Source organism: Hemiscyllium ocellatum, chromosome 10 (genome assembly GCF_020745735.1).
Source record: "Hemiscyllium ocellatum isolate sHemOce1 chromosome 10, sHemOce1.pat.X.cur, whole genome shotgun sequence".
Lineage (NCBI taxonomy): Eukaryota > Metazoa > Chordata > Chondrichthyes > Orectolobiformes > Hemiscylliidae > Hemiscyllium > Hemiscyllium ocellatum.
The window spans coordinates 88,363,074-88,378,155 of NC_083410.1; the positions used below are offsets into that span (position 1 = coordinate 88,363,074).

Below are 15,082 nucleotides of genomic sequence, written 5' to 3' on the forward strand. Positions count from 1 at the left end.
ACCCTAGAACTCTGAGGGAAGCTAGAGAAGTGATTGCTGGGCCTCTTGCTGAGAGATTTGTATCATTGATAGTCACAGGTGAGGTGCCGGAAGACTAGACATTGGATAACGTGGTGCCACTGTTTAAGAAGGGTAGTAAGGACAAGCCAGGGAACTATAGACCAGTGAGCCTGACGTCAGTGGTGGGCAACTTATTGGAGGGAATCCTGAGGGACAGGATGTACATGTATTTGGAAAGGCAGAGATTGATTAGGGATAGTCAACATGGCTTTGTGCGTGGGATATCATGTCTTACAAACTTGATTGAGTTTTTTTGAGGAAGTAACAAAGAGGATTGATGAGGGCAGAGTGGTAGGTGTGATCTATATGGACTTCAGTAAGGTGTTCAACAAGGTTCCCCATGGGAGACTGATTAGCAAGGTTAGATCTCATGGAATACAGGGAGAACTAGCCGTTTGGATACAGAAGTGGCTCAAAGGTAGAAGACAGAGGGTTGTGGTGGAGGGCTGTTTTTCAGACTGGAGGCCTGTGACCAGTGGAGCGCCACAAGGATCAGTGCTGGGTCCTCTACTTTTTGCTATTTACATAAATGATTTGGATGCGAGCATAAGAGGTGCAGTTAGTAAGTTTGCAGATGACACAAAATTGGAGGTGTAGTGGACAGTGAAGAGGGTTACCTCAGATTACAACAGGATCTGGACCAGATGGGCCAAGGATTGAGAAGTGGCAGATGGAGTTTAATTCAGATAAATGTGAGGTGCTGCATTTTCAGAAAGCAAACCTTAAGTATGACGTTTACACTTAATGGTAAAGTCCTAGGGAGTGTTGCTGAACAAAGAGACCTTAGAGTGCAAGTTCATAGCTCCTTGAAAGTGGAGTCGCAGGTAGATAGGATAGTAAGGAAGGCATTTGGTATGCTTTCCTTTATCGGACAGAGTATTGAGAATAGGAGTTGGGAGGTCATGTTGCGGCTGTACAGGACATTGGTTAGGCTACTGTTGGAATATTGCATGCAGTTCTGGTCTCCTTCCTATCGGAAAGGTGTTGTGAAACTTGAAAGGGTTCAGAAAAGATTTACAAGGATGTTGCCAGAGTTGGAGGATTTGAACTATATGGAGAGGCTTAACAGGCTGGGGCTGTTTTCCCTGGAGCGTTGGACGCTGAGGAGTGACCTTATAGAGGTTTACAAAATTATGAGGGGTATGGATAGGGTAAATAGGCAAAGTCTTCCCTGGGGTCAGGGAGTCCAAAATTCGTGGGCCTAGATTTTGGGTGAGAGGGGAAAGACATAAGAGACTTAAAAGAGGCAACTTTTTACACAGAGGGTGGTACGTGTCTGGAATGAGCTGCCAGAGGAAGTGTTGGAGGCTAGTAACATTTAAATTGTAACAATTGTAACATTTAAAAGACATCTGAATGGGTATATGAGTAGGAAGGGCTTGGAGGGATATGGGCCGGGTGCTGGCAGGTGGGACTAGATTGGGTGGGATATCTGGTCGGGTTGGACCAAAGAGTCTGTTTCCAAGCTGTACATCTCTATGACTCTAAATCATTTGTCCTCATTGTCACCTTCTGTAGCTTCAACTAATGTTCAACACCTGAACAATATTGTTAACCTCTTTAAAAAACTTTATCTAGAAATCAGATAAAAGTCAATTAATACAGAATACAATAATCATGTTTAACTTAAATATGTTTCATAAGTGAAATAGTTCTTCTTCCACAAATTATGGATTGAATGATTCTTTGACTAAAAATCTAGGTTGTATGGCATAGTTTCTGAGATAAAGCCACAAAAAAGACAATGGACGCTGTCAGTTATAGATTCAACAACAGTGTGTGCATACCAGCTATTTTTAAAATAGTTTTTGTTGTTAACTTATGCCTGTTGTTTGAAAGCCATGGTGTCAGGAAAATTAATGCTTTCCTTGTGTGTTGTGGCATTATGTTTGTGGAGGGGTCATTGATTATTTAGAATGTAGATGAATTCTTCTATTTCAGCTTAGTGTGAGTTCAAATACCGAATATGTGAACACAAATACAGAAGGTAAGGTTATACATTCATTGCATCATCTCTTAATAAATTCGTAAGAATGAAAAAGAAGCTCCTGAAAACCAAAAGTAGCTGGCAAAAACCAAAATGTCTCCCACAAGAACTTATGTAGCCTTAGACTACAGATTCCATATTCAGTTGCAAGGGATTATTTCAGGAATTTAAAGTTTTTATGGCTCCCACTTCACAGATTATTTCTTTGTTGACAGGTTTCAAATGATTTTCTCTCCTTTGTAGTCTTCTCTCTTCTCTTGTTGTAGAGCCCTTCTTCTCACCCCTCCCCCCACAGCCTCTGCAACCTCCTTTACCTCCCCATCTTTCTTGCAACACCTTTCAACTCTCAACCCTATTTCAGCCTCATCCTTCCCTATACTTCTTGTAGTCATCTCCTTCCCCAGCCCCTTGCAGCCTCCTCCTCCATTCATCCCTCTTGTGGCCTTCTCCATGCCTCTGCATCCTTTGGTATTCTCTTCCTCCTTCCCAACCTAAATTTGCAGCCTCCTCCTCTCTTGACAGTCCCTTTATCCTCTAGTAATTGTCTTCCAACAGCTTTTTTGCATTTTTCTCCTTCACTACCCACAACACCCAAGCTCTTCAGCCCCTGACACCCCTCTGCAGTATCTTCCACCCTCAACCCCATCCTGTAGCCTCCTTCTCTAGGTCGATGACCCACTCCCAGCGATGCCAAAAGCTAACTCCTTGGTGAAAGTTGTTCTAGCACTCCAGACAATTGCTCTTCATTATTTTCCTAATTGCACTCTGCTCTTCCAATCACAGGCTGATTCTCATGTTTTTTGATGATGTGGAGGTGCCAGTATTGGACTGAGATGGACAAAGTTAAAAATCACACAACACCAGATTATAATCCACAGGTTTATTTGGACTATACAGGTTATTTCGGAGCACTGCTCCTTTGTCAGGTAGCTAGTGGGGCAGGATCACAGGACACAGAATATATATTAAAAGATCCAAGTGTCATACAACAGGTGGGATGTATTGAAAAAACTAGATTGCTGTTAAGTCTTTAATCACTTAGAATGGGTTGCAGGTTTCAATTTATTTAATATGTAAATCCCAGAACTTCTTTCAAGTCACATTCCTGAGAAAACAAGGTTTTTTAAAAAAAGTGACATCTCAGCTCAGACAGTACATTAAAGGTGTGAGGTTAGAGACTGTCTGTATTCCAACCTTGAGTCAGATCAGTTCTATTTCCAAAGTTGGAATTTATAAAATGTTACATGGACTGACTGCCTACAGATTGTGTTCTTTTTGAACAAAATAGAATGTATTGGCAAATATAAATCTGCAAATGCAAATTCACTCCATAGACTTATATGTGTGTGTGAGGGAGAGAGAGAGAGAGAGTATGCATGTATGAGATCTTGGGTTCACGTCACACTACAGGTGAACCCACTACACAATACACACCCTTTCTTACACACAATCACACTCATGTAGACCCTCTCTCATACACATGCACAAACCCACACTTCACACTCTCGCACACACCCAGGGACAGACATATACTCCATCTCTCTCTCTCTCTCTCTCTCTCTGACACAAACACACAATCTCTCTCTCCCCTCCCCCCCCACACACACACATGTAAGTCCATGGGGTGAATTTGTATTTGCAATTACATTCTATTTTGTTCAAAAAGCACACAACTTGTAGGCAGTCAGTTCACATGACAGTTTATAAATTCTTACTTTGAGAACAGAACTGGTCTGACTCAATGGTGGAATACAGACAGACTCTAACCTCACACTTTTAATGCATTATCTAAGCTGAGATGTCACCTTTTTTTGAAAACCTTAAGTTATCTTGGGAATGTGACTTGTAAGTAGTTCTGGTATTTACGTATTAATGAACTGAAACCTGCAACCCATTCTAAGTGATAAAAGACTTAACAGCAATCTAGGTTTGTTCAATACATCGCATCAGTTGTATGACACTTTGATCTTTTAGTATAAATTCTGTGTCCTATGATCCTGCCCAACTAGCTACCTGACACAGGAGCAGTGCTCCGAAAGCTTGTACTTCCAAATAAATCTATTGGACGATAATTGGTATTGTATGTTTTTGATGATTGTTTTCCCCAGTGCATCTATCAGCAACAAGCATGGGGGAGAAATAGTCTGTGATTGGAAGAGCAGTTCCTCACGGATTCTATCCTATGTACTTAGAGGGGTAAATGTCTCCCGTTGGTCACCCCTATAATTCAATTTTCCTAGGTGGTTTGGTGGCTGCTGGGGGTGCATTCACTTACTGCCTTCATGCATATTGAGCCCTGATGTGCAGGTGAGCATGAAAATCTTGAAGTTGCAGACTTCCATTCCCTGTGGATCACCTTCTTAAATTAGGTTTTAAAACAACAATACAATCAATGAAATTTGGTGAACAACAGAACTGACCCAAAAGATTTTAAAATTACAATGGAGCTGGTGCTGGTTAATGATTAATTAGTAGAATTTTAAGCTAAACATGTTGAAATTATTTTGAAACTGTGTTATCAGAAACATTAGCTTCTTGGCTTCTACTTTCATCCTGTGTGTATTGCCTAATCTTTAATTAGCTCTATGAAGTTTTATTTCTTTCAGTTTCATGTTTGTTTCTGTGAAAAACCTTTCATGTAATTGGCTGCTTAGAAAGCTGAGATATCCCCAATGAACAGCACTGCAAGCCGATGATACGAGGTTAGGTGGACAGGCAGGTAGTACTGAGGAAGTGGGGAGGCTGCAGAAGGGTCTAGACAGTTTGGGAGAGTGGTCCAAGAAGTGGCTGATGAAGTTCAATGTGAGCAAATGCGAGCTCTTGCACTTTGGAAAAAAGAATACAAGCATGGACTACTTTCTAAACAGTGAGAAAATTCATAAAGCCAAAGTACAAAGGGATCTGGGAGTGCTAGTCGAGGATTCTCTAAAGGTAAACATGCAGGTTGAATCCGTGATTAAGAAAGCAAATGCAATGTTGTCATTTAGCTCAAGAGGGTTGGAATATAAAAGCAGCGATGTGCTCCTGAGACTTTATAAAGCTCTGGTTAGGCCCCATTTGGAGTACTGTGTTCAGTTTTGGGCCCCACATCTCAGGAGGGACATACTGGCACTGGAGTGTGTCCAGCGGAGATTCACACGGATGATCCCTGGAATGGTTGGTCTAACATACGAGGAACGGCTGAGGATTCTGGGATTGTACTCATTGGAGTTTAGAAGGTTAAGGGGAGATCTAATAGAAACTTACAAGATAATACATGGCTTGGAAAGGGTGGACGCTAAGAAATTGTTTCCGTTAGATGAGGAGATTAGGACCCGTGGGCACAGCCTTAGAATTAGAGGGGGTCAATTCAGAACAGAAATGCGGAGACATTTCTTCAGCCAGAGAGTGGTGGGTCTGTGGAATTCAGTGCAGTGGAGGCCGGGACGCTAAGTGTCTTCAAGGCAGATATTGATAAATTCTTGATATCCCGAGGAATTAAGGGCTATGGGGAGAATGTGGATAAGTGGAGTTGAAATGCTCATCAGCCATGATTAAATGGCGGAGTGGACTCGATGGACCGAATGGCCTTACTTCCACTCCTATGTCGTATGGTCCTATGCAGTATCACTGCATAATGATGAGCTTGAATTTCTCAGCAGAGTTCTTTTAATTGAGAGCTCAGTGGTGTGCAGCCTTGCTTCATTACTGATTGTACACTCCTGGCCAAGGTTTCTTGATGATTTAGTTGTGGATGTTATTGAAGACTTGCTTCAATTAAGTTTGTTTGCTGGCATTTGGCTTGCATTTTATCGACAGGGTTCTCAGGCATTTCCTGGTTTCTAAAAGATAACTTGTGCTTTGTTTCAGCTGCATTTGCCTTCATTGTTTTGAAAGATACCTGCTCCATTTCTGAACTGGTCATTAAAGATCTGAAAACAAATGTTGAATCTAAGATTGCTAAATACGCTATTCCTGATCACATTCTGGTGAGTGGCCTCCCTTGCTTCTCCAACTTTACTGTTAACAGTCAATGAACATCAACCTCACACAATATATGCATTAACATATATGTATTAACATATTAATATATGCATTAACATATATGCATTAACGATATAAGTATGTGATGGAATGTTGAAATTGAATGGGGAGTGCAGTGTTTTGAACTACACTGTAGGACCAGTTTTTGTTCTTAGTTAAGAACTGAAGGACAAAAAAAAATCGGAGTAGACCATATGGCCTTTTAAGTGCACTCAATCATTCAATACAAAATTGGCTAATCTTCTGTCTCAACTTCATTTTATCATTCATCCTCCCACTTCCATGTACCTAGACTCTGAGAGACTGAAAATGAGTCTCCTAGTCTGAAATGTGTTAAAAATAAAGAGGATCCACAATCCTCTGGGACAGTGGCTTCCAAAGATTTGCAACATTTTGAACGAAGGGGTTTCTGTTCATGTTAGTACAAAATTATTGCTTCCATATTTTGAGACAGTGTCTAGAGTCCCCAGTCAGGAGAAATAAATGTCTCAGGCATGAATCTTTGCTCGTGATGTGGGAGTACCAAGTACTTGAACATTCCCAGTTTGGTAAACCTACTTGGTAGAAAGTGCCCTGTGTGTCTAATTTTCAGTGTAAGAGATAAAGCTCCATTCCCATGACAACTTAGAGATAGCCAAAATGGTTAGCTATCTGAAAGGCTGATGTCAATAAACTGAGACTTAGGCCTGGCTACAAACAAAAATACAATAAAAGGTCAGCCTTCTGACCTTTTCACACCCTCTCATCCCTCACACACTTTTCAATTCTCTTTCATTCTCACTCATAGCACAACCACAACAATTCATATCCCAACTACCTCCTGACCCACTCCTCTCTTATGGCTCCCCAAAAAAACCCACACCAAATTATGGCTCTCTATCCACACTCAGTGGCTGTTTGTAGTCCTATAAATACCAACATTGTGTCAACTCATGTCACCCCACCCGTCTGACAAAAGTGCACTGAAGAGCTACTTGTAGGAAAATCTATAAATCCTTCTTCAGTACTGATTGTAGTAGCTAGGACAAATGCTGAGATGAAGTAAAATTCTAAATGCCTATGGATGTCTTCAACATGTTATCAAAAACACTGATTTAAAGAAAGAAACACTATATTTAAATTCCTTCAGCAACTTAATCCCTTATAAAAACAAGTATTTATAATCTAGATTCCAGATTCCAGATTTTTTAACCGTTTGGAAATGGCAATCAAACTGTAAACCAACATACTTTTATTAGTCATGTGATACAATCCTAGAACAATAGCTCTAAGTCTTATATCAACATGTAGAATAAGGTAGAAAGCTTTTTGAAGAAAAACATTAAAGTTCAGGAGATAATGCATTTACAACTTGTAAGTTCCTTGACAGTTTGACATAATCAATAAATGTATCCACTTTTGACACACATCCATGTCACTTCTAATAATTCCAGATGGCACATTAACCCTAAAGATGTCCCTGGACCTTTCTAACTAAGTACCCTACCCTTGGACCTACTGAAAATGTAAAGTTCACAAGTTTCATTTTGGACCCTGCAGTCATAAAGACTGGATTTTGTTGAAGGCATATGCATTTAAGTATATTGAGCCCTCTTCATGAACCACAAATGCACCTGATACAAGCAGCCTTTGTGCCTCCACCTCCCAACTGTGAAACAAACAGTAGATGCCATGCTCAGGGGCAGGGCTTCTTCAATTTGCACAGTGGCCATTTTGACTAATCCAGAAACACTTGCTGTGTCCAGGAAGCTTTAGGCCTTAGTATTAACCTTGTATCAATCTTTTTCAGAACCTTATGTGTTTCAACTGAGATCCCTTCTCATTCTTCCAATCTCCAGAGAATATAGGCCAAATTCATGTAGTTTCTTGTCGTAGGACAATGTTGTCCTTACTTGAATAAATATCGTGAAACTTTGTTCCCTATAAAAATATATTCTTTATGAAGACAAAAACTACACACGGTATTTCAGGTATGGTCTTGCCAAAGCCCTGTATACCTTTTGTAAGCTTTCCTTACATTGTATCTCAATCACCTTGCAATAAATGATAAATTGCAATTTACCTTTATAATTGCTTACTGTATCTGCATGAAAATACTCTGTATTCCCTATGAATACATTTAAGTCCCTCTGAACATCAATATTTACAAATTCTGTGTCTTTCAAAACAAAAAGCCTTATTACTTACTCTTACTATTAAAGTAAGTAATTAGGGTGGGGGGACCTGGGTCTGGAAGGGATGCTGTTCAGAGGGTCGGTGCAAACCCTATGGGCAAGAATGGCCTCTTTCTGCACTGTAGGGTCTCTATGCCTTCTGTGGCAGCTGTAAGCATTTGTGTGGTGGTCAGGGAGCATTTAACTAGACAGGAGATGGTGGGAGGCAATACTGCCTCCTCCTGCCTCCAACCCAAATAATTCAGTGGTGGGAAAGCCCATGGACAGCCTTTTTAACCTCTGACAGGTTGAGATATCATGAACCCATGGTGGATGTGGGTGTTGATGTGCAGGGGGCACAATAAGGATATCTTTTCAGGGTTCCTTGTCAGATCTGTTTTGGTGGAAGGATCTTAAGTCAAAGAATTCAGCATTGGGAAGATTGGGTCTGCTGAGAGCATGCACTCCCTTACTGCCAACACCCCTGTCCCTCCTCCATGACACTCACACCATGACACCCATTATCATTCACAAGTGTCCATGGGACTGAGCAATAATACTTGACCTTGGTAGGTGTTATGACTGCCACTGCCTCCCAGTGGGTTGTTGCTGTACATTGCTGCCAGCCCCTGATCAATCCTTGGTTCCACAGTTAAGTGCCTGTGTGGCACTAAAAGGAGCTGCAGGGCTCTGGCCAGCTATTCAGTTGGAGAGTAAGACTTCTATCATCGTCATTAAATATCACCTTTGTATCTCTGTGTAGCTTCTTAGTAGTCTCCTTACAGTTTACTTTCCCAGGTAAAAACAGGGTAAAAACTAGGTTTACTTTCCCATCCAAACTTGTATTGCATTACTTTTGGTCTCTTTACCTAAGTCACTAATATAGTTTGGAAGCAACTAAAGCCCCTTCAATGATATTTACACTTCACTAGTCAAAGCCCGCCAATTTGAAAATGCTCCATTTATGCCTACACTTTGCTTCCTCTCTGTTAAATAATCTTCAAATCCATGAGCTTTTATCTTGTATACTAAACCTGGTTCCCCTCAAAAAGCATTGATGTATTTATCAAACATGATCTTTTAAATCCTTCCTTGTAAAGATTTATGTGGAGTAGTGGAAGTGTTGTGGCTGATAAACAGACTGACAGGATGGACTTGTCACTATTTTCATACCTTCACTCTTCTTTGGGAAGAATTGTTTGAAGTACTGTGCAAATTCACAGGCTAATTGATAATCTGACAAGCCACAATATAAAAACTCATTCCAATCACTACCGCTGTTAGGTGGTAGTGTGGGGGGGGGGGAGTTATAAATAAAGAAATGAAAATAAAATATAAACAGCAGATTTAGAATATCTTAAAAAAACTCCTTCCATGATCTTAACCATATTTTCTTAGCTGAATAAATGATCATTTTTCTGTGGCAGGAGGATTAATGAAAGTTTTTGAAGTCTCTACCTGCTAGGATTATTTGGAGCAAATTTTAAATCCTACCCCTTCTGAGTCAGGCAAGAATATTATAATTGAGCTCAAGGCTTGTTTCTTCGCTGTGCCAATGTGGAGGCAATGCATAGGAGATGGAAAAGTTGGAAAAATCCAATGGAAGCAACAGGGAATTCCTGCCATAAATATGGCTATGTGAGGTTATTGACACAGTATGATTGCTACAAGTCAGCCCCCTTTGCCAGTAATACCTCCACTTACCTCAACCTAATACTCCTTTTCTCATTAGCATCTCATCCAAGAGCCACAAAAATTCATTACTTAACATGTGTATATGTTGGTGATGGAGAGGGGTACGAGGTTGGTGGTAAGTTTCTGCTTTTGTAATTGTCATGCATTAAACTATTGTCGCTCCATCAAAAGCAATATTTGCACAACCATTATTCTTTGTACAATAAAACATCTAACTTACATTAACCAGAAAAAGCAACCTTCGTAATAAAGGTGCACACTTTAAAAGTTTAAGGTAGTTCACCTCAACTTAAAACTTCAACAGCACATTCCACTCTTCTTATATTTTCCTCCTACCAATCCCCAGTGATTCTTAGATGCTCGTAAAGATATCAGCAATGTATAGTTGAATATCTTCCTTCATTCAATATTCAGTTGATCACCTGGGAGCAAAGGACTAGCCGAAACTGGTTGACAATTAAAGGCCTCAATTTGCCTTCACTGAAATGACATGTGGGGTAGTGGCAGGAGGGCCAGTGTACAAAGGCCTTTTTAAAATCTGATTTCTTGAAAAGGCAGGTAGGAAGTGGAAGCACATTAATTGCAGTCAAGGCAGATGGGCATGCCTGTGTGCACTGGGGATACACCCCTCTCCAATAAGATATCATTTTGCCCCTCATTTTGTTTATCCCTGCTTAGTCTTCAAAGCCCAGACTGTTCCCTAGGTTGCTTAATCTGTTTCCACCCTAAAAGCCAGAAATTTAACTGGGTTCAGATGCCATTGATAATCTCTGTGGGTCTTAATAAGATAATAGGATCATGAGACATAGGACAAAAAATTAGGCCATTCAGCCTATCAAGTCTGCTCCACTATTCAATCATAGCTAATGAATTTCTCAACCCCATTCTCATTCTGTAATCCTTGATCCCCTTGATACTCAAGAATCTATCTCTCTCAGTCTGACATATACTCAATGACCTGGCCTCCACAGTCTTCTATGGCAACGAATTCCATAAATTCACCACTGTGGCTGAAGGCGTTTCTCTTTATCTCCGTTCTAAAAGGTTTTCCCTTTACTGTAAGGCCATGCCCTCAGGTTTTAGTCTCTCCTACCAATGGAAACATCTTCCCAACATCTATTGTACCCACCCCAACCAGGCCATTCAGTATTCTGTATGTTCTGTTAGATCCTCCCACATCCTTCTAAGTGCCATGGAGTATAGACCCAGAGGCTTCAAACTTTCTTCATATGTTAAGTTTTTAATTCCTGGGACCATTCTCACGAAACTTCTTTGAACATGCTCCAGGGCCAGTACATCCTTACTGAGATATGGGACCCAAAACTGCACACAATACTCCAAATGTGTTCTGACCAGAGCTTTATAGAGCCTCAGAAGTACATGCCTGCTTCTATGTTAAGTCCTCTCAAAATAAATGCCATCATTGCATCTGCCTTCCTAACTACTGACTCAACCTGCAAGTTTACCTTGAGAGAACCTTGGACTAGAACTCCCAAGTCTCTTTGCACTTCAGACTTGTGAATTTTCTCCCCATTTAGAAAATAGTCTATGCCTCTATTTTCCTACCAAAGTGCATGACCTCACACTTTCAACATCTACTCTACTCACCCCAACCAGGCCATTCAGTATTCTGTATGTTTCAATTAGATCCCCCCATATCCTTCTAAACTTTCCCACATTGTACTTCATCTGCCACTTCTTTGCCCTCTCTCCTAAGATTCTGATTAGATTAGATTCTCTACAGTGTGGAAACCGGCCCTTTGGCCCAAAAACTCCACACCATCCCTCTGAAGAGTAACCCACCCAGACCCATTCCCCTACCCTATAGTTATCCCTGACTAATGCACCTAACACTGTGGGCAATTTAGCATGGTCAATTTACCTGATCTGCACATCTTTGTATTGTGGGAAGAAACCAGAGCACCCAGTGGAAACCCACGCAGACACGGGGAGAATGTGCAAACTCCAAACAGGCAGGCGGGAATCGAACCCAGGTCCCTGGTGCTGTGAGACAGCAGTGCTAACCACTGTGCCGCCCCACAATCCAAACCTGTCCAAATCCTTCTGCAGCCTTCCTGCCTCTTCAATGCTACCTGTCCCTCTACCTATCTTTGTATTGTCTGCAAACTTAGTGCAAATGCCCTCAGTTCCTTCAATTAGATCGTTAATTATAAAGTGAAAAGTTGTGGTCCCAACACTGAGCCTTGCAGAACACCACTTGTCACCGACTGCCATCCTGAAAAGGACCCTTTTATCTCCACTCTCTGCTTTCTGCCAGACAGCCATGCTTCTATCCATACTAGCACCTTGCCTTTAACACCATGGGCCCTATCTTACTCAGTAGCCTCCTGTGCAGGACCTTGTCAAAGGCCTTCTTGAAGTTCAGGTAGGTAACACTCATAGGCTCTCCTTGGTCTAACCTGCTTGTTACTTCCTCAAAGAATTCTAGCAGATTTGTCAGGCATGATCTCTCCTTGATAAGATCATGCTGACTTTACCCTATTTTACCATACACCTCCAAGTATTCAGAAATCTCATTCTTCACGATAGATTCCAGAAATCTGGGTTGTAGTCCATCTGGTCCACGTAATTTCTCCACCTTCAGGCCATTAAATTTTTCTTGCACTTTCTTCTTGGTGATGGCTACCATACTCGACCCCCATCACTCTCTTGCATTGTTGGGACATTACTTGTCGTCTTTCAGTCTTGAGATCACACACTATTGGGTTTAGTTGGGTGGAACTGCACTGTTCATGAAGGGCTGGAAGTTGAACATCAGTGTGTTCTGTGGGCAAGCTTTTTAAAAATCCATAGAACTCCTTTGATACCATCTTTTGTTTTGGAGGTGGTGGGTTAGGGGCAAGCAGCATGCTTGTATACCAGCCCCATTGTGCAAACACCTGACTCCAATGAACCTTGAGCAATCTCAAAAGTCCAAGTTGGGAAAATCCTGCTGCAAAGTTGGCAGTAAGGAGTAAATTCTTTACGTAGTGAATTGTTGCCACCTGGCATCCTACAAAGGGAGCTAATCACACAGTTCATAATCGTTCATAAGGTTACTATTGTCTGCACTTGAAATGCCTGATGTTACATGTCGTTGGAACAAGCAATTATTTGCCACCAAAGGCGTACCCACTCTATCTACTTCTTCTATGGGTTTGGATTTAATTTAATGTAATTATTGTTTCCTATTTTCAGGTTGTGAAGCGACTTCCCAAAACCCGATCTGGGAAAATCATGAGGCGAGTGTTGAAGAAAATAGCCACTGATGAAACTTCTAATCTGGGTGACCTCAGCACACTAGACGACCCTCAAATCATCTCAGAGATCATTGCAGCCTACACAAAGTATAAAAAAGACCACATGACCAGAAAATAAACAGTCAGCATTCCTTAAATCATCCCAAAATTTTGACACTCATAGCACCAACTGGTTGTATATTCTTAAAACGATACTTTTTCTGTTTGCACTTAAAAAAACCTAACAATGCTTTTAATTAATATTAATTCAGAATTGGTGCTAAAAGAAGAAATGATTCCTCCTTGTCGCTAATTTCCCCCTTGACCCTTCTCATGGAGACAATCTCAATTGCATTGGTCTAAGTGCCTGTAGTGTCCCAGAATCTGATCGACAGTATTTGGTCCATTTCTACAGTTGAGGTGGCTGATCTGCCAAGTCTATATCTCACTCTGAAATGGTTGTCTGTATTAGCACATTCCATCATATGTTGTTACGAGAAAATGATTGGGAAGCCTGACTGATTTTAAAAAACTCCCCATATAACACAAGGTATTATTTTACTGTGAGGCTTGTGTCATTCTCCTGCTAAAGGACTGACAGGGGATCAGAATTGAGATTTACTTGCCCTTGTCTACTTCACTGTCAAATATGGTATGAGTTGTTCAAAAAAATTGAATTGAATTAATTCATAGAATCAGTGTGAATAAACTTCTGATTTGCTTTTAAAATGAAAGTAAACAGACTTTAGACATATACAACGAAGAATAACAGCAATAGCAGAGATTTTTTGTATTTGTGCTCTTTTATGCTTGATGTTTTCTGCTTATTATAGGCTGGCAAATGCAGAACTGGACAATATGAAACAATATGTATTTGACCAAGGTTTGTTTGAACAAGTGCCTTGATCATCCAGGACATCTAGAACTCTGTTGTTTGTGTCTAAACACGCAGAAAGTCCCATAATTCATTTACCAGCTCTGTACTTGCTGACCTACACTAACTGTCTTAATGGTAAAATTTCAATCCTGGTTTTCAAATTCCATCCTGATACTGCTCCTCCCTATCTCAGTAATCTTCTGCAGCTCCAAAACTCTGAGATATATTTATTTAAGGCATTCTCAGGATTATTTGGGTCTGATTTTCCCCCATTTCTTGCTGCCTGGACTTAACAGCAGATTCACAGCACAGCAGATTGCAATACGGTGTAAATACATGCATGTTCTAACCCAGTTAAACCAGGCGATGAAAACAGCAAAATTAAACAAAGAACTGCACATGCCGAAAATCTTAAACAAAAATCAAATATGTTGGAGAAACTCAGCAGATCTGGCAGCATCTGTAGACAGAAAGCAGAGTTAATGTTCTTTAGAACAGAACATGGAATAGCAGTTTCTGATGTGTAGGGAAAATTATTCACTAGAAGACAAATGTTTTTGAACATAGCCCAAATGCATACGTTTGGTGAGAACTTTATTTCAGTCAACCATATGTCATTAAACACACTGTAGACAAACAGGAGGCTGGAAGAGCACAGCAAACCAAGCAGCATCAGGAGGTGGAGAATTCAACATTTCAGGTATAACCCTTCTTCAGGACTAAATGTGCGGGGAAGGGGAGCTACAGCCAAAAACAAGCTCCCCTTGTTCACGCAACCAATTGACAACCAATTAAACCTTAATTAATAATTAAGAGTTAATTAACCTGTTCCCTCATTCAACTGCGTCTTTAGTATCCTTCAAAACACATAAGGATAAAATTATATTTGTCTTCTTAAATAAATCTATATAATTTTTAAAAGATCTAACAAAATATACAAAAAAACAGCATATTACATTCCCTTCTGTTTCTCTGGGCATTAAAACCTCCATTGTCTTTTTTCCAGTGTGTTCAATAGTTTCTTAGTACCTTTCTTTGTAAAACAATC

At 40.5% G+C, this 15,082-nt stretch overlaps 1 protein-coding gene across 3 annotated transcripts in view; it reads left to right on the top strand.

The window, feature by feature from the left end:
• LOC132819848 (acetyl-coenzyme A synthetase 2-like, mitochondrial) overlaps positions 1-13,941 on the top strand; it is a 78,088-nt gene extending 64,147 nt beyond the window's left edge. The window contains exons 13-14 of one of the 3 annotated variants that reach the window (XM_060831725.1): positions 5,897-6,015; positions 13,117-13,941. In XM_060831725.1, the coding sequence (XP_060687708.1) occupies positions 5,897-6,015; positions 13,117-13,296 (299 nt within the window). In that variant the 3' untranslated portion in view covers positions 13,297-13,941. Of the gene's footprint in view, positions 1-2,001; positions 2,048-5,896; positions 6,016-13,116 lie in introns of those variants that run through there. The other 2 variants (XM_060831728.1, XM_060831726.1) reach the window with 2 other exon arrangements.
• Positions 13,942-15,082: the final 1,141 nt, after the last annotated feature.